Source organism: Oncorhynchus nerka, linkage group LG9b (assembly GCF_034236695.1).
Source record: "Oncorhynchus nerka isolate Pitt River linkage group LG9b, Oner_Uvic_2.0, whole genome shotgun sequence".
Classification (NCBI taxonomy): Eukaryota; Metazoa; Chordata; class Actinopteri; order Salmoniformes; family Salmonidae; genus Oncorhynchus; species Oncorhynchus nerka.
In genome coordinates, this window is record NC_088424.1 from 44,108,032 (window position 1) to 44,128,188 (window position 20,157).

General features: G+C 44.3%; 2 protein-coding genes across 5 annotated transcripts in view; both read left to right on the top strand.

Moving 5' to 3' along the window:
- The window catches only part of LOC115114773 (tropomyosin alpha-1 chain-like), a 29,272-nt gene extending 22,193 nt beyond the window's left edge, over positions 1-7,079 (top strand). Inside the window, exons 1-8 of one of the 4 annotated variants that reach the window (XM_029643267.2) lie at positions 249-486; positions 1,627-1,760; positions 2,101-2,218; positions 2,865-2,935; positions 4,054-4,129; positions 4,251-4,313; positions 5,005-5,074; positions 6,578-7,079. In XM_029643267.2, the coding sequence (XP_029499127.1) occupies positions 358-486; positions 1,627-1,760; positions 2,101-2,218; positions 2,865-2,935; positions 4,054-4,129; positions 4,251-4,313; positions 5,005-5,074; positions 6,578-6,660 (744 nt within the window). In that variant the 5' untranslated portion in view covers positions 249-357 and the 3' untranslated portion in view covers positions 6,661-7,079. Of the gene's footprint in view, positions 1-248; positions 487-1,626; positions 1,761-2,100; positions 2,219-2,864; positions 2,936-4,053; positions 4,130-4,250; positions 4,314-5,004; positions 5,075-5,998; positions 6,314-6,577 lie in introns of those variants that run through there. The other 3 variants (XM_029643266.2, XM_065013760.1, XM_065013759.1) reach the window with 3 other exon arrangements.
- Positions 7,080-7,530: 451 nt separating this feature from the next.
- Positions 7,531-16,524, top strand: LOC115114004 (ras-related protein Rab-8A-like). The gene is made up of 7 exons (XM_029641937.2): positions 7,531-7,696; positions 8,447-8,507; positions 8,680-8,740; positions 8,870-8,947; positions 10,698-10,787; positions 11,012-11,128; positions 11,232-16,524. The coding sequence occupies exons 1-7, from the start codon at positions 7,573-7,575 to the stop codon at positions 11,319-11,321; spliced, it is 621 nt and encodes a 206-aa protein (XP_029497797.1). The 5' UTR covers positions 7,531-7,572; the 3' UTR covers positions 11,322-16,524.
- The last annotated feature ends 3,633 nt before the right edge of the window (positions 16,525-20,157 follow it).

The window sequence follows — 20,157 nt, forward strand, 5'->3', positions numbered from 1 at the left end:
CTCTCTCGGGTACTCCGCTCTCTCTCTCTCTAATCAGTTCAGGGTGTACATAACTGCAGACATAAACCTACACACACCTTGCACTGAAACTGAAGTGAAAGCTAAAAACCATAGACATTAAAACCAGCTATAAATCCACACCCTCTCATGGGAACAAAGATCAAGACCTTCATGCACGAAAACCTCCCTCCCTCTGGTTAATCTAATCATGATGTCATCTGAGACTGCTCAGGATTGGAGGATTTCAGCCATAACTTTCCTCAAACCTCCAGCCCTTTCCCGGACCTCTACTTCTTAAACCTATTTTAACTTTGATATCCAATTTACAGTAGGCTAGATCGATCACTTAGTTCGATAATGACAGGTGGATCATTGGACGCGGTGAAAAGGAAAATCCAGGCGCTTCAACAGCAAGCGGACGATGCAGAAGATCACACGATACTTTTACAGAAACAGTTGGACGATGAACGGGAAATGCGCGAAAACGTGAGAATGTTGTGGCTACAGTTTTATCATTACCTGTTCGCCACGTTTATTTTACTTACTTATTCTTTGGCAGAAAACCCATTTTAAAGTAGTCTAAAATTATATCGACTAAAAAGTCAGTGCTACTATGCACTACCTTGAAGTGAGGCATGTAATTGAGTTCATTCATATTCTGGTTGTAATGTCGGCTGATCATTGGAAGTTGAGGAACGTTTTCTATTGAGATGTGAAGAGAAGAGGACAGTCAGGAAACCAAGTATTCCTATAGTCAAGTCAAGTGCCTTCAAATTTAATTCCCACAAAATCATTCACTTTTGATTACGTTTAATTGTATTGTAGCGACCTTAAAACCCAACACCTAGCAACGGTAAAGGTGTTGGCATGACATTCGATGGACCCGGGTTCGCTACACTGGTGTCAGAAGTGGGATGGCACCCGTGTGGCCATCGGAGAGTTGTGTACACGTGAGGGGGCTTGGTGTAGAGAAGTGTGGGGACCACTCTCCTGAAGGATGGGTAATGTACCGACCTTAACCCAACACCTAGAGACCTCATCAAGGTGTTCGGCCCTCTTGGCTTGACAGTTGCTGGACCCAGATTTGAGTCCCAGTCGTGGCTAACCCCCTAATTTGCTATTAGCGTTACATTGAAAAACTAACAATGATAGGCTTGTTAAATGCCTTGTCTTGAACAAGCAGAGGTTAGTTTTTCCTATTGAATGAAGGGACCAGACAGGAGAGAAGCAGACAGACAGACGTCAGGATTATCTTTTACAATGGACGTCTCACAGGAAGCATATTGATAAGCAGCCATCCCAGACTGCCAACTATTCACACTGAGTGACTGTTTACAGTACGTTGTTGAGGAGGGGATGTTTCACTAGTGTGTACAATTTATCAAGATTCAACCATTCCCATCATGAGTCCCCCTACTCTTCTGAATGAGTCCTTAATTCTTGGGTAATACACTGTGTGGGTTGAGGACTGACTTGAACAGTGACGATACGCTATCTGCAGGCTCCCTGTTTCACCTCATCACCTGTTGTTCTGTACCATTGGGAATATTTTTTCCTTTTTTGTTTCCTCTGATCTTTATCATGACCTGTGACCTGTGCCCCCCCTCCTCCCCTCCCTCTCTGCAGGCGGAGGGCGATGTGGCGGCTCTGAACCGTAGGATTCAGCTGGTGGAGGAGGAGTTGGACAGGGCTCAGGAGAGGCTGGCCACTGCCCTGCAGAAACTAGAGGAGGCGGAGAAGGCTGCCGACGAGAGTGAGAGGTCAGATCAGGACTACAACAAGTCACCATTTGCTCTGTCATTATATAGATAGGACAGCGCTACAGGGCTTTTCTATGGGTCCATGTTTATCAATGGGTATGGACTGCTATAAGGAGGGATTGTGTTTCTTTTTGGACAAAGGAGAAAGTGGCCTCCACACTTTGCGGACTTCCTCTGTGTGTGTGGGGGGGGGGGGGGGGTTATACACAGTTATTTTTGATATAATGGTAATCAGAGTTAGCTTACAGGTAGATAGTTTACAGAGCTATGTAGCATTTGTATTAAGTCTTCACATACTGTAGGTTATACTGTAGCTAACCCTGTGTTGCTGTTGCTCCAGAGGCATGAAGGTGATCGAGAACCGAGCCTCCAAGGACGAGGAGAAGATGGAGATCCAGGAGATGCAGCTGAAGGAGGCCAAGCACATCGCTGAGGAGGCCGACAGGAAGTACGAGGAGGTAAGAAGCACAGAATAGTAGGGTGAAGGTGCCCCTAGATGCTGATCTTGGGTCTGTTTTGCATTTTCCCCACTAAATGGAAGCTGATCCTAGATCCTGTGCCCAGTGAAAACTTCACCCTGGAGTCACAGCATAGTTTGTTATTAGAGGAAGGGGGATACCTAGTCAGTTGTACAACTGAATGCATTCAACTGAAATGTGTCGTCCTCATTTAACCCAACCCCTCTGAATCAGAGAGGTGCAGGGGGCTGCCTTAATCAACAGCTACATCTTCGGCACCTGGGGAATACTGGGTTACCTGCCTTGCTCAGGGGCAGAACGACAGATCTTTACCTTGTCAGCTCAGGGATTTGATCCAGCAACCTTTTGGTTATTGGCCCAACACTCTAACCACTAAGCCAAGAGTTTCCCCTGACCAGGAAAACCTCTGGGTCTAATCCGTAAGGCCCTGGTATAGCTGGTCATAACCAGTATAACCCAGAGTTTTTCTTGGTTAGTTGTTGTGGTCAGGAAGACCTCAGGCGCCGTTCATGACATCATACATTTTCAGATGAGTCAATGTAATGAGGCACGATTATTGATTTCATGTTGAATTTAGTCTCCAAGAGATCCCTTCTGACCCATGGTTTGTGTTGTTCTGTTTCAGGTTGCTCGTAAGCTGGTCATCCTAGAAGGGGAACTGGAGAGGGCTGAAGAGCGAGCAGAGATCTCTGAGCTGTAAGTACCAATACTCATCACACTAGATGTGTGTCAACTATGTTAGTCAGACTACAGGGTGGCGTTAGGGGCAGGCCTTAGGGGGCCTGGCCGACCCTAACGTGCATCGTTGCATGTCCAAATCAAATATGAAAAGATTGACAATTTATTTGACCGAGATGCGAGCCAACAGAAAGACTCATCAATCTCAAATAAAGCATCGGAGCAAGCAAAACAGCGCCCCCTCTGTCTCAGTATGGATAGCCCATGTATCTGATGCTATCTGGACAGGGAAACAGCGCCCCCTCTGTCTCGGTATGGATAGCCCATGTATCTGATGCTGTCTGGACAGGGAAACAGCGCCCCCTCTGTCTCGGTATGGATAGCCCATGTATCTGATGCTGTCTGGACAGGGAAACAGCGCCCCCTCTGTCTCTGTATGAATAGCCCATGTATCTGATGCTCTCTGGCCATAAATGGTATGGCATGTAAAATTACATGTCTTTACGATAAAACCCATTTAAAAAAAATGTGTAGGAGGTCCCATTGAAGAAAAAAAAAACTTGCCCCTTATGGAAATCAAATGCCAGTCCAACTGATTTGTTCTGGTGCTGGCCCTGGTCAGACTTCTTGTGTTAGAATGCTTTTACTTGCTACTCGCAGGGGTTTGCAACTCCAGTCCTCTGGGGCCTGATTGGTGTCTTTCTTTTACCTCCATCCTAGCAAACACAGCTGATTAAACAAATTGCGTTCTAAACTGAAGATCGTGATTAGTTGATTATTGGAGTCTGGTGTGATAGTTGGGGCACACCAATCAGCCCCCCCCCCCCCTTTGCAGGCTAGTGACAAATCAACCTTGGGCCAATGTAATGGATGTGAAACGGCTAGCTTAGTTAACGGTGGTGCGCACTAAATAGCGTTTCAACTTGTGACGGCACTTGCTCTGAGACCTTGAAGTAGTAGTTCCGCGGCTTTTGTGGAGCGATGGGTAACGATGCTTCGAGGGTGTCAGTTGTTGATGTGTGCAGAGGGTCCCTGGTTCGGGCCCAGGTATGAGGCGAGGGGACGGTCTAAAGTTATACTGTTACAACAAGATTGCCTTGTTGATGTAAGTTGATTCCCTCTGTCCTCCTCTACAGTAAATGTGGTGACCTGGAGGAAGAGCTGAAGAATGTAACCAACAACCTCAAGTCCCTAGAGGCTCAGTCTGTTAAGGTGAGTGTCCTTTGTCTGAACAATACTCTTGCAAAATATCAGCTCTGAAATCTGCTACTGAATAATAATTAATGACATGTAACATGAGTTCCATTTTAATAAATATGTTTTGTCTCTGCAGTATTCAGAAAAAGAAGACAAGTATGAGGATGAAATCAAAGTGCTGACTGACAAACTGAAAGAGGTGAGGACAGCCGTGGCATGTTGCTGCCTGGTGGCATGTTGCCCTTAAGGCTCCAGCCGAACTCGGCTAAGTGAACCGAACAAGTGTGCTCACATACTCCCTTAAAAGACCATTGTTTGAAAAACAAGAAAAAAATAGTACTGTTTGTCCATCTTGAGACACCGTAGCCAGTATGCACTTCCTTTAAAATAGTCTGAATTAATCGAAGGTAACTCAATAAATCTGTCTTTAATTTTGACGCCTTAGTTGTGTAAATTTACATCGAACTAAGATGTTTGGTACAGTATTTCACAGTGGAAAAAATGTAAATGAAAACAAGTCGTCTATCGTTGAACGACAACACACACACACTTCATTGAAGAATCCCTACTGTTGACCAATGACCCGACGAATAGGGATAGACTTCGGCTCCCAAACTTTTATTTACATTTTTATTGAACCTTTATTTAACCAGGCAAGTCAGTTAAGAACAAATTGTTATTTACAATGACGGCCTACCCCGGCCAAACCCTCCGCTAACCCAGACGACGCTTTGCCAATTGTGCGGCGCTTGAGATGCAACTCATACAGTAGGAAGGTGTTCCTAATGTTTGTTATACTCCGTGTATATTGGTCCTATTTCACACATATAATGTGTAAGGGGATATCTGTCGTTACTGGCTATAACCAGTCCTCTGTCCCATCTCTCTAGGCTGAGACTCGTGCTGAGTTTGCAGAGAGATCGGTGGCTAAACTGGAAAAAACCATTGATGACTTAGAAGGTACAGTTCACACACAGTGCATTTCATTACTGTTTGTCTATGCACACTGTGGTTCCTCAGAGTCAAACCATCTGGATTCAACACTGATCTCTACTGCTGTATTATTCTTTGACCCTAATCTCTCAATTTCCCTCTTTCTTTCTCTCTCTCTCCCTCCACCCTCTCTCTCTCCCTCCACCCCCCCCCCCTCTCTCTCTCCCCTCCACCCCCCTCTCTCTCCCCACCACCCCCCCTCTCTCTCCCTCCACCCCCTCTCTCTCTCCCTCCACCCCCTCTCTCTCTCCCTCCACCCCCCCCTCTCTCTCCCTCCACCCCCTCTCTCTCCCTCCACCCCCTCTCTCTCTCCCTCCACCCTCCTCTCTCTCTCCCCTCCACCCCCTCTCTCTCTCTCCCCTCCACCCCCTCTCTCTCCCCCTCCACCCCCTCTCTCTCTCCCCTCCACCCCTCTCTCTCTCTCCCTCCACCCCCTCTCTCTCTCCCTCCACCCCCCTCTCTCTCCCTCCACCCCCTCTCTCTCCCTCCACCCCCCCTCTCTCTCCCTCCACCCCCCTCTCTCTCCCTCCACCCCCTCTCTCTCCCTCCACCCCCTCTCTCTCCCCTCCACCCCCGCCCCTCTCTCTCTCCCTCCACCCCCCGCCCCTCTCTCTCTCCCTCCACCCCCCGCCCCCTCTCTCTCTCCCTCCACCCCCTCTCTCTCCCTCCACCCCCTCTCTCCCTCCACCCCTCTTTCTCTCTCTCTCTCCCTCTACCCCCTCTCTCTCTCTCCCTCTAACCCCTCTCTCTCTCTCCCTCTAACCCCTCTCTCTCTCTCCCTCTCCTTTTCCTCTATGGTCTCTGTGCTGTTCTCTCTGCTCTTCTGACCCTGCTGCATCCTGCCACGCCTGCTCATTTCCTCTGATCTGCTGACCTTTGGCTGACCTCTAGATGAACTGTACTCTCAGAAGCTGAAGTACAAGGCCATCAGTGAGGAGCTGGACCATGCCCTCACCGACATGACCGCCATATAGATGACCTTTAACCTTTCACACTTCACTTATAGAAATGGGACGCTTTCACCTTTTCTTGTCTCGTCTTTTCTCTTTTCCTGTCTTCTCTTCTCCTCCCTTCCTTTATTTTCTTCTCTTCTCCTCTCTTCTATTGCATTCTCTTATTTTATCATCTCTTCGTGCCTTTTCTGTCTTGTTGCGAGACCTTTTCTGTAAAATCAACGTTTCAATAAAATTTGACCTGTTCTATGCACTTCCTCTCCTTGAATCCTTACTTTGTAAATCTGCTACCTCAACTTTACTGCTTTTATCCTCTCCTTTTTCTGCTAATAAATATAGTTTTTTTTTATTTTTAACATAGTATATAACTATCAACTAAAGAATAACAAAACAGTTTACAGATGCAGTCATTACACGTTTTGTCTTCACAATGTCTGTGTCCCAGCAAATCTCATAAAGAGAGATATCAAAGGGGACCGAATTTCTAAAGTTTGAATATTACAACCTTTTATTACAGAACATTTATCCAGTGCAAAAGAAGAGAACTTGGATATGCATCAAGTCCTGGACCAAACACTGATAGAGCTGAATAGTTTGTAAAGAAATTAAACATAATTAGGAGCCGAAGAAGAAGAATCAACGTTCCATTCTTTTTTTGGCATGTCCAGTTTTAACGTCTCAACCATGAAAAGACGTTGTACTTTCCGACCACTATTTGTAATTCTTGTTTTTCCATTCTCTATTTTCGTATACTACCGGTAGCTTTTATGTTTCGACGTCCTTTCCTACTGTCATGAGTACAGTTTTTATAAGTACAATGAGCATATACTGACAGCTGTAGCTGGATACCAAAACACTATCAAAGATTCCTCTCTGACTCTATATAGGAATGCTTGTATCAGTTGTATAGCTACCATGGACCAGTTTTTTTTCACAGACATATTCTGCAAACAAACATTTTGGGGGTTGAAATGTCTGTGGTTAGCTATAATAATAAAAATGTATAATACAACTTTTAATTTGTGTGTGTATGTTTTCCTATACTGAGTACCAGAAGTCCTCACAAGAATAGTAAGCCAACATAAATTCAGAGAAGTGAGGACATTTTGCTGGGTCTCACTTGTAAAAAGGCTATTTTAGCGTCAGGGTTGGGGTTAGGGAAAATGGGATTTTGAATGGGAATCAATTGTTGGTCCCCAAAGTCCTCACAAGTATAGTAAGACATAGCTGCATGGATGCTCATGCACATGTTTGTATGCGGACATTTTGTGTAATAAATCCGCAATCGGAAATAATGAACACATATTCAACGTTTACATATTTATGTTACATCACAATGTTATGTTTGCTAGTAGGTGTGATAAACGTTGAATTAGTCATTCAATCATAATGATTTATTTAGATGTGTATTTGGATACTGACCTCATAACGTGACAGAAGGGGGCGTCGCCGTCCTGTAACGACGCGGCAGCGCGCAGCTTTTCGCCGGGCGGGATTTCCGCAATATCAACTATGGCGAAGACGTACGATTATTTGTTTAAGTTACTGCTAATCGGAGACTCCGGTGTCGGGAAGACCTGCGTGCTGTTCAGGTTTTCAGAGGATGCTTTTAACTCGACATTCATCTCCACCATAGGTAGGTGTGACTTTGGTTAGCCACAATGCAATGTTTACAAAACGACAGTCATCCCGACCAGAAAGCAGCTAGCTAACGTTACTAGTATATGCTGTTAACTGTAGCTTATTAGGCGAAATTGATTCAAGTAACTGACTAACTCAAGTTAACTTGCTGATTAGGTGACAAGTAACACTAGGTGACAAGTAACAGTGGCATTAGCTGTGTAATAGCTGCATTATAGCAAGCTATATAGGTAATGCTAGCTAACGGTCGGTATATAGAAAGCTAGCCTGTTGGCTAACTTCCTGTAGCTTACTAGTAACGTTACCAGCTAACAATTAGCCCCACTAGCTAACAGTTAGCCCTACTAGCTAACAGTTAGCCCTACTAGCTAACAGTTAGCCCTACTAGCTAACAGTTAGCCCTACTAGCTAACAGTTAGCCCTACTAGCTAACGTTGCTTAACTCTGTAACTCGCAGCTGGAAATCCAAACGATAAAGTGCTACAGTACGTTAACTAGGTAACGTTTGCTACCTGCTCTGGCTAACCGTTATGAACGTTAACTAGCCACTAAATGTTCATAAGTGTGTACAACTAACTTAACTAACCTTTTATTTAACGAACTCGCTAGTTAGCTTTAGAGCTTGTTCCCCTTTTCCATGGTGTATTGCATTGATTGGAGTATAACTACAGCTACAGTCATAGCCATAGTGTGTAAAGGCTAGGTTGTTTAATTTCATCATTCTTCTCTTCTGTTTCTCCTGTAGGCATTGACTTTAAGATTAGAACGATAGAGCTTGACAACAAGAAGATAAAGTTACAGATATGGTAAGCCCTCCATGTCACCTCGAGCACCACGACTGCTTTTTATACAGGAAAGAAAACGGGTAGGCTTACACCCAACGCATTTTGCCTTGCAGTTATAGCTAGGTAACTATTCGAAAAGGAAATGTATGACTGTCTATGTACCTAACTAACTGTTGTCCTTGTGTTTTTGCAGGGACACAGCAGGGCAGGAGCGATTTCGAACAATCACAACAGCATACTACAGAGGCGCGATGGTGGGTTAACAACATGCTTGTTACGTTTTCATATGTTGTTATGCGTGTTTTCTTCTTCATCACAACGTTGAGGTGTTGACTTCCTGGTTGTATTCTTTCATTTTGACGTTTCATTGTTTCTCATCACAGGGTATCATGCTAGTCTATGACATCACCAACGAGAAGTCCTTCGAAAACATAAAGAACTGGATACGGAATATAGAGGAGGTATGTTTGCTTAAAGTTCTATTCTGTTCTAAACACGAATACCATACTGACTGACTAGTAAATATTCGGTGTACTCTTGTCAAAGTCAACCGTATGTAGTGAGGGGGAAAGTATTTGATCCCCTGCTGATTTTGTATGTTTGCCCACTGACAAAGAAATGATCTGTCTATAATTTTAATGGTAGGTTTATTTGAACAGTGAGAGACAGAATAACAAAAACAAACACATGTCAAAAATGTTATAAATTGATTTGCAATTTAATGAGGGAAATAAGTATTTGACCCCTCTGCAAAACATGACTTAGTACTTGGTGGCAAAACCCTTGTTGGCAATCAGAGGTCAGACGTTTCTTGTAGTTGGCCACCAGGTTTGCACACATCTCAGGAGGGATTTTGTCCCACTCCTCTTTGCAGATCTTCTCCAATTCATTTAAGGTTTCGAGGCTGACGTTTGGCAATTCAAACCTTCAGCTCCCTCCAGATTTTCTATGGGATTAAGGTCTGGAGACTGGCTAGGCCACTCCAGGACCATAATGTGCTTCTTCTTGAGCCACTCCTTTGTTGCCTTGGCCATGTGTTTTGATTCATTGTCATGCTGGAATACACATCCACGACCCACTTTCAATGCCCTGGCTGAGGGAAGGAGGTTCTCACCCAAGATTTGACGGTACATGGCCCCGTCCATCGTCCCTTTGATGCGGTGAAGTTGTCCTGTCCCCTTAGCAGAAAAACACCCCCAAAGCATAATGTTTCCACCTCCATGTTTGACGGTGGGGATGGTGGTGTTGGGGTCATAGGCAGCATTCCTCCTCCTCCAAACACGGCGAGTTGATGCCAAAGAGCTCCATTTTGGTCTCATCTGACCACAACACTTTCACCCAGTTGTCCTCTGAATCATTCATATGTTCATTGGCAAACTTCAGACGGGCATGTATATGTGCTTTCTTGAGCAGGGGGACCTTGCAGGCGCTGCAGGATTTCAGTCCTTCACGGTGTAGTGTGTTACCAATTGTTTTCTTGGTGATTATGGTCCCAGCTGCCTTGATCATTGACAAGATCCTCACGTGTAGTTCTGGGCTGATTCCTCACCGTTCTCATGATCATTGCAACTCCACGAGGTGAGATCTTGCACGGAGCCCCAGGCCAAGGGAGATTGAGAGTTCTTTTGTGTTTCTTCCATTTGCGAATAATCGCACCAACTGTTGTCACCCTCTCACCAAGCTGCTTGGCGATGGTCTTGTAGCCCATTCCAGCCTTGTGTAGGTCTACAACCTTGTCCCTGACATCCTTGGAGAGCTCTTTGGTCTTGGCCATGGTGGAGAGTTTGGAATCTGATTGATTGCTTCTGTGGACGGGTGTCTTTTAGACAGGTAACAAACTGAGATTAGAAGCACTCCCTTTAAGAGTGTGCTGTTTAACTCCCTTTAAGAGTGTGCTCCTAATCTCATCTCGTTACCTGTATAAAATACACCTGGGAGCCAGAATTCTGATTTGAGAGGGGGTCAAATACTTACTTATTTCCCTCGTTAAAATGCAAATCAATTTCTAACATTTTTGACATGGGTTTTTCTGTTTTTTTGTTGTTGTTATTCTGTCTCTCACTGTTCGAATAAACCTACCATTCAAATTATAGACGGATCATTTCTTTGTCAGTGGGCAAACATACAAAATCAGCAGGAGATCAAATGCTTTTTCCCCTCACGGTTGTATACTGTATGTATTGTGGTGTTCAACTACTCTTATCTCCTTAGCATGCATCGGCTGATGTTGAAAAGATGGTCCTCGGTAACAAATGTGACATCAATGACAAACGGCAGGTGTCCAAAGACCGGGGAGAGAAGGTGAGTTCTGCTGCAATGGTGATGAATCACAAGCTCCGTTCTGGTTGTGTACTGTACAACATTAAAGGGCTTGGGATGATATAGAGCACTTGTCAAACTTAAGCGTTGCCATGTTGTCTAGGTCAACAACAACAAAGACCTGCTTGAATGACCAAAACCAGATAGAAACTGTGTAGAATGATGATCGTAACAACAGTCAAAGCATTACTCCCCCCATTTCTCAGCTGGCGCTGGAGTACGGTATTAAGTTCATGGAGACTAGTGCAAAGGCCAACATCAACGTGGAAAACTCGTTTTTGACACTTGCCAGAGACATCAAATCAAAGATGGACACAAAATTGGTAAATTCAAACTCATATAAGGTTTTAGAAGGAACTTTTTTTAAAGATAAAAAAAATGCTGGACATTTGATTTGAAAAACTGAACTGTCTGTCTTTGTTGCAGGAGGGCAGCAGTCCTCAGGGGAGCAGCCACAAGGTGAAGATCTCTCAGCCCCAGAAGAAGAGCAGCTTCTTCCGCTGTGCCCTACTGTGAGGACCAGACCATGGGTGTATACCAAATGGCCCACTATTCCATATATAGTGTGCTATGTTTGACCAGGGCCCATAGAACTCTAGTCAAAAGTAGTGCACTATGTAGGGACTAGGGTGCCATTTGGGATGCATACCAAAGGCCTTACTTACCCTCCGCCTGCCCTGGCTGGGATATGCTGGGGTGCTGGCTGGACACAACTGGACTGTGCTTGCTCCCAGCACCCCCCTCTCCTTCTACCCTATTCCCTTCAGCCAGTCCCAATTCACTCCCCGCCTCTTCCCCTCGGCCCTAACCCTTAGATGTGTGTGTATCTGAAGTGTTTGAATAGGTACATGCAGTTGTTTACACCTTGCATATACAGTGAGCTCCAGAAGTATTGGGACAGTGACACGTGTGTGGTTGTTGTGGCTCTGTACTCCAGCACTTTGGATATTTGTGCATCTGTCATTTTCCTTTTCACTCGTCATTATTCACGATTCATTCAGGATTATCCGTAACCATGGTAGCATCCACATTTAATGTAGATGTGTTAAGAAACAATTATATTATTATTTACAATAAAAGTGACTGAAAAATAGCACAATAACAAACAGCAAATGCATCCAACAAATTTGTAGAATCACAAGCTTGACGTAGTCATTGTGTGCTATGAATATATGACCAAATACTTCACTTTTAATTACGTGAATACATAAGTGAATTTGTCCCAATACTTTAGTTCCCCTAACATGGGGTGGGACTATGTACAAAAAAGTGCTGTAATTTCTAAACGGTTCACCCGACATTGAAAATACCCTCAAATTAAAGCTGACAGTCTGCACTGGAGTACCGAACCTAAACAGCCAAAAATGTGTCACTGTCCCGATACTTTTGGAGCTCGCTGTTTGTGAACATCGAAGACTTGGGGCCAATGGTAATTGGTAAGGAGATAATTAGGACAGGTTGCCTCTCTCTCTCCCTCACTGTCCACCTCTCCCAACGTCACGCCCTGGGGTAGCTGGAGTACGGTAACCGCGACTCCATCCACAATGGCCCCGTGACACCTGGTAATGCTGCTGTCCTTCCTGCGGCACACCAACCTCCTGTTTTCTCTCACCGCGGGTCGGACAGACACACCAACCTCCTGTTTTCTCTCACCACGGGTCGGACAGACAGACCAACCGGTGGAAACACCACTTGTTTTTTTTTTTTTAAAGAAGGTTCAAATGACATGTCACACAGAAAAGATGTGCTCTTCTTCCTGTTTCACACTAGTCTCTATGTACATACATTTTTCACACGCAGCCACCTGGCTCCACACCTGCCAAAGTTGGAGCCCCGTTTACTTTTCAGTTCCAATCGCTTGAATGACCCAAAGGTTTGGGATTGGGAACATGATGCGTGGATGTTTAGATACTATTTGTAGACCTCTCTTCCCCTAGCCACATTGTTAACATGAGCCAGAGACTGATAAGCTTATTTTTTGATGAAACAGAGTTTTTAAATGAATATAATATGACTTGAAGATTCACAATCCTTCAGGAAAGATTGATCGCTAAATAATTTAATTACGCAGACTAAAAGAAAATTCAATTTAATGATATTCCGTTTTGTTTACATTCCAAGATAATAATTTGATGCTATTCTATACTTGCAACAGGCCTCTCTTCCTGGACAAAGTTATTGTACCGAAGTGTTTGACTTGTTTACTGCCAGTCCCAGATGTTGTCTTGAGAACAAACACACAGCCTCTTAACCATAGTGCTGCAGCACCACCTGAAAAATTTGAATTTAAAAATATATTTAGACTTTTTTTTTTACATACATACAGTACCAGTCAAAATTTTGGACACCTACTTATTCAAGGGTTTTTCATTATTTGTGCTATTTCTTTCTACATTGTAGAATAATAGTGAAGACATCAAAATTCCATGTGTTATTTCATAGTTATTTAGTAACCAACATTTTTTTATTAAACAGATCAACATATATTTTAGATTCTTCAAAGTAGCAACCCTTTGCCTTGATGACAGCTTTGCACACTTGGGATTCTCTCAACCAGCTTCACCTGGAATGCTTTCCCAACAGTCTTGAAGGAAAAGTACTAAGCACATGTTGGCTGCTTTCTTTCACTTTGTGGTCCAACTCATCCCAAACCAACTCAATTGGGTTGAGGTCAGGTGATTGTGGAGGCCAGGTCATCTGATGCAGCACTCCATCACTCTCCTTCTTGGTCAAATAGCCCTTACACAGCCTGGAGGTCTGTTGGGTCATTGTCCTGTTGAAAAACAAATTAAAGTCCCACTAAGCCCAATCCAGATGGGATGGTGTATCTCTACAGAATGCTGTGGTAGCCATGCTGGATAAGAGTGCCTTGAATTGTAGCAAATCACACCACCTCTGTGTTTCATGGTGGGAACCACACATGTAGAGATCATCCGTTCACCTACCCTGCATCTCACAAAGACACGTGCAGTTGGAATTAAAAAATCTCACATTTGGACTCACATCAGACCAACGGACAGATTTCCACCAGTCTGATGTCCATTGCTCGTGTTTCTTGGCCCAAGCAAGTCTCTTCTTCTTGTTGGTGTCCTTTAGTACTGGTTTCTTTGCAGAAATTTGACCATGAAGTCCTGATTCACGCAGGCTCCTCTGAACAGTTGATGTTGAGATGTCTTTTAATTGAACTCCGAAGCATTTATTTGGGCTGCAGTCTGAGGTGCAGTTATTCTAATGAACGTATCCTCTGCACCAGAGGGAACTCTGGGTCTTCCTGGGGAACTCATTTCCTGTGGCGGTCCTCATGAGAGCCAGTTTCATCATAGCGCTTGATGGTTTTTACAACTGCACTTGGAGAAACTTTTCCGACTTGACTGACCTTCAAGTAATGATGGACTGTCGTTTCTCTTTACTTATTTGAGCTGTTCTTGCCATAATAATGACTTTGCCCTATTTGGTAAAAGAACATCTGGTTAAGAGATGCCAAGAGTGTGCAAAGCTGTCATCAAGGCAAAGGGTGGCTACTTTGAAGAATCTAAAATACATTCTGATTTAACACTTTTTGTGGTTACTACATGATTCCATATTAGCTATTTCATAGTTTTGATGGCTTCACTATTATTCTACAATGTTAAAAAATAAGAAGAAAAACCTTGGAATAAGTAGGTGTGTCCAAACTTTTGACTGGTACTGTATGTTTTGACAAGTGTACAGCACTGGGCCTTAAATAGTCTTGTATTAGCTTCCCACGGCTGTGCTCTTAACACAAGGCCTGAGGCTACTTTTTCTACTCTAGAACATTCTTGTGTGAAATCTGTTGAAATGTGGCCCAATGGAGCAGGGCTATTTAATTCTTAACCTACGAGGTCCGGAGCCTGCTGGTTTTCCATTCTACCTGATAGTTAATTGCACCTACCTGGTGTCCCAGGTGTAAATCAGTCCCTGATTTAGAGGTGACAATGAGAAAATGCAGTGGAACTGGCTTCGAGATCCAGAGTTGAGTTTGAGGCCAATAGAGCGTTGACACGTAGCCAACCTGAGCATTAGCTCCTGGTAGTGGAGAGACGGACTGATTAGTGTCTGAAATGGCACTCCATTCTCTAGTGCACTACTTTTGACCAGAGCCCTATGGGACCTGGTCAAAACGAGTGCACTGTATGGAAATTAGGGTGCCATTTCGAAAGCAGCGATAGTGGGGTTTTTTTTCTCTTCGGTCCAAGTTACAGCAACAACATCCATTTATAAGCTCATGTTTATTCCCAGCTATATGACGTCTCTGGTAGTTAGCTAGTGAAACACTCCGCTTTTTCATTCTAAACTGGAGTGGCTGTCTGCTAGTACAAACATCCATGTTACAATGTGGACGGACAAACAGATCCAATGCAATCCATCCCTTTGCACTTTACCAGTAAACCTGAGTGTTGTGTGTAGTCTGTGCCAAGTGATAGTTTTGCAATATAGAACAAGCATATTTTTGTCCATTTTAATTGAATGACATGATCTGGTAATGGTTGGTAGATACTTTGGGCACATTTTAGATTAGTGTTGTTTATTACGCCTGTATTACGCCTTTATAAATTGCTTCCTCCCCGTTGCTACTTCTGATATGACTTGTGTTCTATGGTTCAGGGCCTTTGGTCACAAATGTCTCTGAATATTAATGCTGACCTAGGCTAAGGTTGTCTTATTCGTTGTGATTTAAAGACAAAACTGATTCTAGATCAGTATCCTGCTCTGAGACGCTTTAAGAATACAGGCCCTGGTATCAGTTTTTAGTAAAAAGGGTTTTTAGTTGTATGCTACTGCCCTGACAAATTTGAGTATAATCTAAATGTGATGTTCTCTTGGCTTATGAAGTCAAGCTAAAACTTCATCAAGGTCTTGTGAGTCTTGGTTTTATGTGGTCGTGTCTGTCTTTTTTTGGTCAGTACCTTGTTTGACAGCTAGGTGGCAGCACATCACCACCGGCAGCTGTTTATAACATTGGAATAATGCATTGAAAGAAATGTCCTTAGTTATGAATTGAAAAATCCATTGAAAAGCAGTGTGATATTTTTGAATATGTTTTGGAAGTGCTAGGATAAAATGGTGTGTATATGTGATACACACCTAGCATCGCTTGTGTCCTACGTTGATACAGTGTTTAACCATTGAGTCCTCTTACTCCCAACACTTCCCAGTTTGTCCCTTCCTGTTCTATTAAATGTCTGTGTTTTGAAGAGTTTAAAAAATAGCCTGAGTTCCAGTCTGTTTGTGTTATAATACCAACTCCTTGTCACTCATCGTCATGTTTAGCTTGACAATGAAGTTGGCAGGGGCACAAACAGATCTAGGACCAGGCTAAAACAATGAAAATACATGCACAACATTGACAGGAGGGCTCCTTTAAACTAGCCTTCCCCTTTTTCGATATCTACTGTACTGGGACCTGCTGCTGCACCTGCCTCTCAACCACGTCTTAATAATAACTAATACTCTTCCCGGTTTGGACCTAGCCTGGTCCCAGATCTGTTTGTGCTAGTTTTCCATCCAATTGGGGACAGATTTCCATGTGAATATTTGTAAAAAAATCTGCATAAAAACAATACATGCATTTTCCCACCAGAGATGTTTCCGTCAAATTGTATAGTTCCTGATAAAAGACGTAAGTGATGACGTAGTGCACATAAAAACAATTCAATGTGCCGAATAGGAAAATAAACTCCGCCAAAAAATAAACGTCCTCTCGCAGTCAACTGCGTTTATTTTCAGCAAACTTAACATGTGTAAATATTTGTATGGACATGAGATTCAACAACTGAGACATAAACTGAACAAGTTCCACAGACATGTGATGAACAGGAATGGAATAATGTGTCCCTGAACAAGGGGGGGGGGATCAAAATCAAAAGTAACAGTCCGTATCTGGTGTGGCCACCAGCTGCATTAAGTACTGCAGTGCATCTCCTCATGGACTGCACCAGATTTGCCCGTTCTTGCTGTGAGATGTTACCCCACTCTTCCACCAAGGCACCTGCAAGTTCCTGGACATTTCTGGGGGGAATGGCCCTCACCCTCCAGTACAACAGGTCCCAGACGTGCCCAATGGGATTGAGATCTGGGCTCTTCGCTGGCCATGGCAGGATACTGACATTCCTGCTTTGCCAGTCCTGTCTGGTCCAGCAACAGTGAGTTTGTGCCCATAGGTGATGTTGTTACCGGTGATGTGTGGTGAGGACCTGCCTTACAACAGGCCTACAAGCCCTCAGTCCAGCCTCTCTCAGCCTATTGCGGACAGTTTGAGCACTGATAGAGGGATTGTGCGTTCCTGGTGTAACTCGGGCAGTTGTTGCCATCCTGTACCTGTCCCGCAGGTGTGATGTTCGGATGTACCGATCCTGTGCAGGTGTTGTTACACGTGATCTGCCACTGCGAGGACGATCAGCTGTCCGTCCTGTCTCCCTGTAGCGCTGTCTTAGGCGTCTCACAGTACGGACATTGCAATTTATTGCCCTGGCCACATCTGCAGTCCTCATGCCTCCTTGCAGCATGCCTAAGGCACATTCACACAGATGAGCAGGGACCCTGGGCATCTTTCTTTTGGTGTTTTTCAGAGTCAGTAGAAAGGCCTCTTTAGTGTCCTACATTTTCAGAACTGTGACCTTAATTGCCTATCATCTGTAAGCTGTTAGTGCCTTAATGACCTTTCCACAGGTGCATGTTCATTAATTGTTTATGGTTTAAACCCTTTACAATGAATACTTGTGAAGTTATTTGGATTTTTACGAATTGTCTTTGAAAGACAGGGTCCTGAAAAAGGGCCATTTCTTTTTTTACAAGTGAAATGTGTTTCCATTTTCCACTCTGCTGATGGTTTTCTCACTAAAAATGTTGTGTTGTATAGCAAATGCCCACTGGTATTAGAACCTGCACTCTAGCCAACAGCTCGCAGATACAGTACAGCTCGCAGATACAGTGCGAGTATAGCCTCCAGCATGAGATAATTCTGGACAAAAGACCGAGATTAATTTTGTTTGTCAAATGGCAGCCAAGCATCAGTGGCCGCGTCACCAGAATAAAGCCCTCGGCATTTATTGGAAAGCTCATCACTATACACTATAACCACCCTGTTAAATTCATAATGTATTTCATCTGTAGCCTAATAAACTGCATGCTTTCTCAAAGACGAGTCATAGTAGGAGGACAAATAGCATGTAATCGCGTGACTCCAAAATGGATATTGATATGATAGTTATTATATCCATATTTGCTCATAAAAGCTTTTCCACCAACATTTCTCTCATTGCAAAAGGATAGATTTGGAGTTGGATAAACTTGGATTTTAGGCAGGTATATACAGTTGAAGTCGGAAGTTTACATACACTTAGGTTGGAGTCATTAACTTGTTTTTCAACCACTCAATACATTTCTTGTTAACAAGCTATAGTTTTGGCAAGTCGGTTAGGACATATACTTTGTACATGACACAAGTAATTTTTCCAACAATTGTTTACAGACAGATTATTTCACTTATAATTCACTGTATCACAATTCCAGTGGGTCAGAAATGTACTTACACTAAGTTGACTGTGCCTTTAAACAGCATGGAAAATTCCAGACAATGATGTCATGGCTTTATAAGCTTCTGATAGGCTAATTGACATCATTTGAGTCAGTTGGAGGTGTACTTGTGGATGTATTTCCAGGCCTACCTTCAAACTCAGTGCCTCTTTGCTTGACATCATGGGAAAATCAAAATAAATTAGCCAAGACCTCAGAAAACAATTGTAGACCTCCACAAGACCTCCGCAGCATCATGTTGTGGGGGTGCTTTGCTGCAGGAGGGACTTGTGCACTTGGCTACATTGAAGCAACATCTCAAGACATCAGTCAGGAAGTTAAATCTTGGTCGCAAGTGGACAATAACCCCAAGCATACTTCCAAAGTTGTGGCAAAATGGCTTAAGGACAACAAAGTCAAGGTATTGGAGTGGCCATCACAAAGCCCTGACCTCATTCCTATAGAAAATGTGTGAGCAGAACTGAAAAAGTGTGTGCGAGCAAAGAGGCCTACAAACCTGACTCAGTTACACCAGCTCTGTCAGGAGGAATGGGCCAAAATGTTAACTTCTGATCCACTGGGAATGTGATGAAAGAAATCAAATCTGAAATAAATCATTCTCTACTATTATTCTGACATTTCACATTCTTAAAATAAAGTGGTGATCCTAACTGATCTAAAACAGGGGACTTTTTACTAGGATTAAATTACAGGAATTGTGAAAAACTGAGTTTAAATGTATTTGGCTAAGGTGTATGTAAACGTCCAACTTCAACTGTATGTAGGAGGCTACACTCCACAGCATGGCCTTCGCCCCAGATCAAAACTCCAAACCTACAACCTAATTTTGACCAAGATTAACCAAAGAGATTACTGCTGCCAAGGTTTTATTTTTACGGAGGTTGCTCTAGCCAACAAACAGCAGAGTCCCGAGGACGCCATTCCAACCTGGAATTGAGCCAGATACCAATTCAATTAGCACTAAGGTGTGACGTAAAAGGCCTTTGGGCCCAACAAGTGTCAGGAGTCTTTGAAGCATCCTCAGAAGTCCCCTCCTGCTGTTCAAAGACCAGTCACTGGCATTTTCTACAGGAAATTTGCCTACAGAAATGAAAGCTTCTCCCAAGTGGGTGTGATACCTACTCCCATTGCCTGCTGCACTGCTGCTTGGATTCCACCTGGCGATCTGTTCACCATCTGCCCTGGTCTGTCTCCCCCTGTCTGGTACAGGTACCCCCACCACACTCCCCCCTCTCTCCCTGGCCTGTCTCCCCCTGTCTGGTACAGGTACCCCCACCACACTCCCCCCTCTCTCCCTGGCCTGTCTCCCCTGTCTGGTACAGGTACCCCCACCATACTCCCCCTCTCTCCCTGGTCTGTCTCCCCTGTCTGGTACAGGTACCCCCACCACACTCCCCCTCTCTCCCTGGCCTGTCTCCCCTGTCTGGTACAGGTACCCCCACCACACTTCCCCCTCTCTCCCTGGTCTGTCTCCCCCTGTCTGGTACAGGTACCCCACCACACTCCCCCTCTCTCCCTGGCCTGTCTCCCCCTGTCTGGTACAGGTACACCCACCACACTCACCCCTCTCTCCCTGGTCTGTCTTCCCTGTCTGGTACAGGTACCCCCACCACACTCACCCCTCTCTGTTCACCGTCTGCCCTGGCCTGTCTCCCCCTGTCTGGTACAGGTACCCCCACCACACTCCCCCTCTCTCCCTGGCCTGTCTCCCCCTGTCTGGTACAGGTACCCCCACCACACTCACCCCTCTCTGTTCACCGTCTGCCCTGGCCTGTCTCCCCCTGTCTGGTAGAGG

Excerpts from the sequence above, each read along its gene's own strand:
- LOC115114004 (XM_029641937.2), top strand. The coding sequence starts at position 7,573 with ATGGCGAAGACGTACGATTATTTGTTTAAGTTACTGCTAATCGGAGAC. Across the intron at positions 7,697-8,446 it reads GACATTCATCTCCACCATAG|GCATTGACTTTAAGATTAGA; the intron begins GTAGGTGTGACT and ends TTTCTCCTGTAG. Across the intron at positions 10,788-11,011 it reads CCAAAGACCGGGGAGAGAAG|CTGGCGCTGGAGTACGGTAT; the intron begins GTGAGTTCTGCT and ends CCCATTTCTCAG.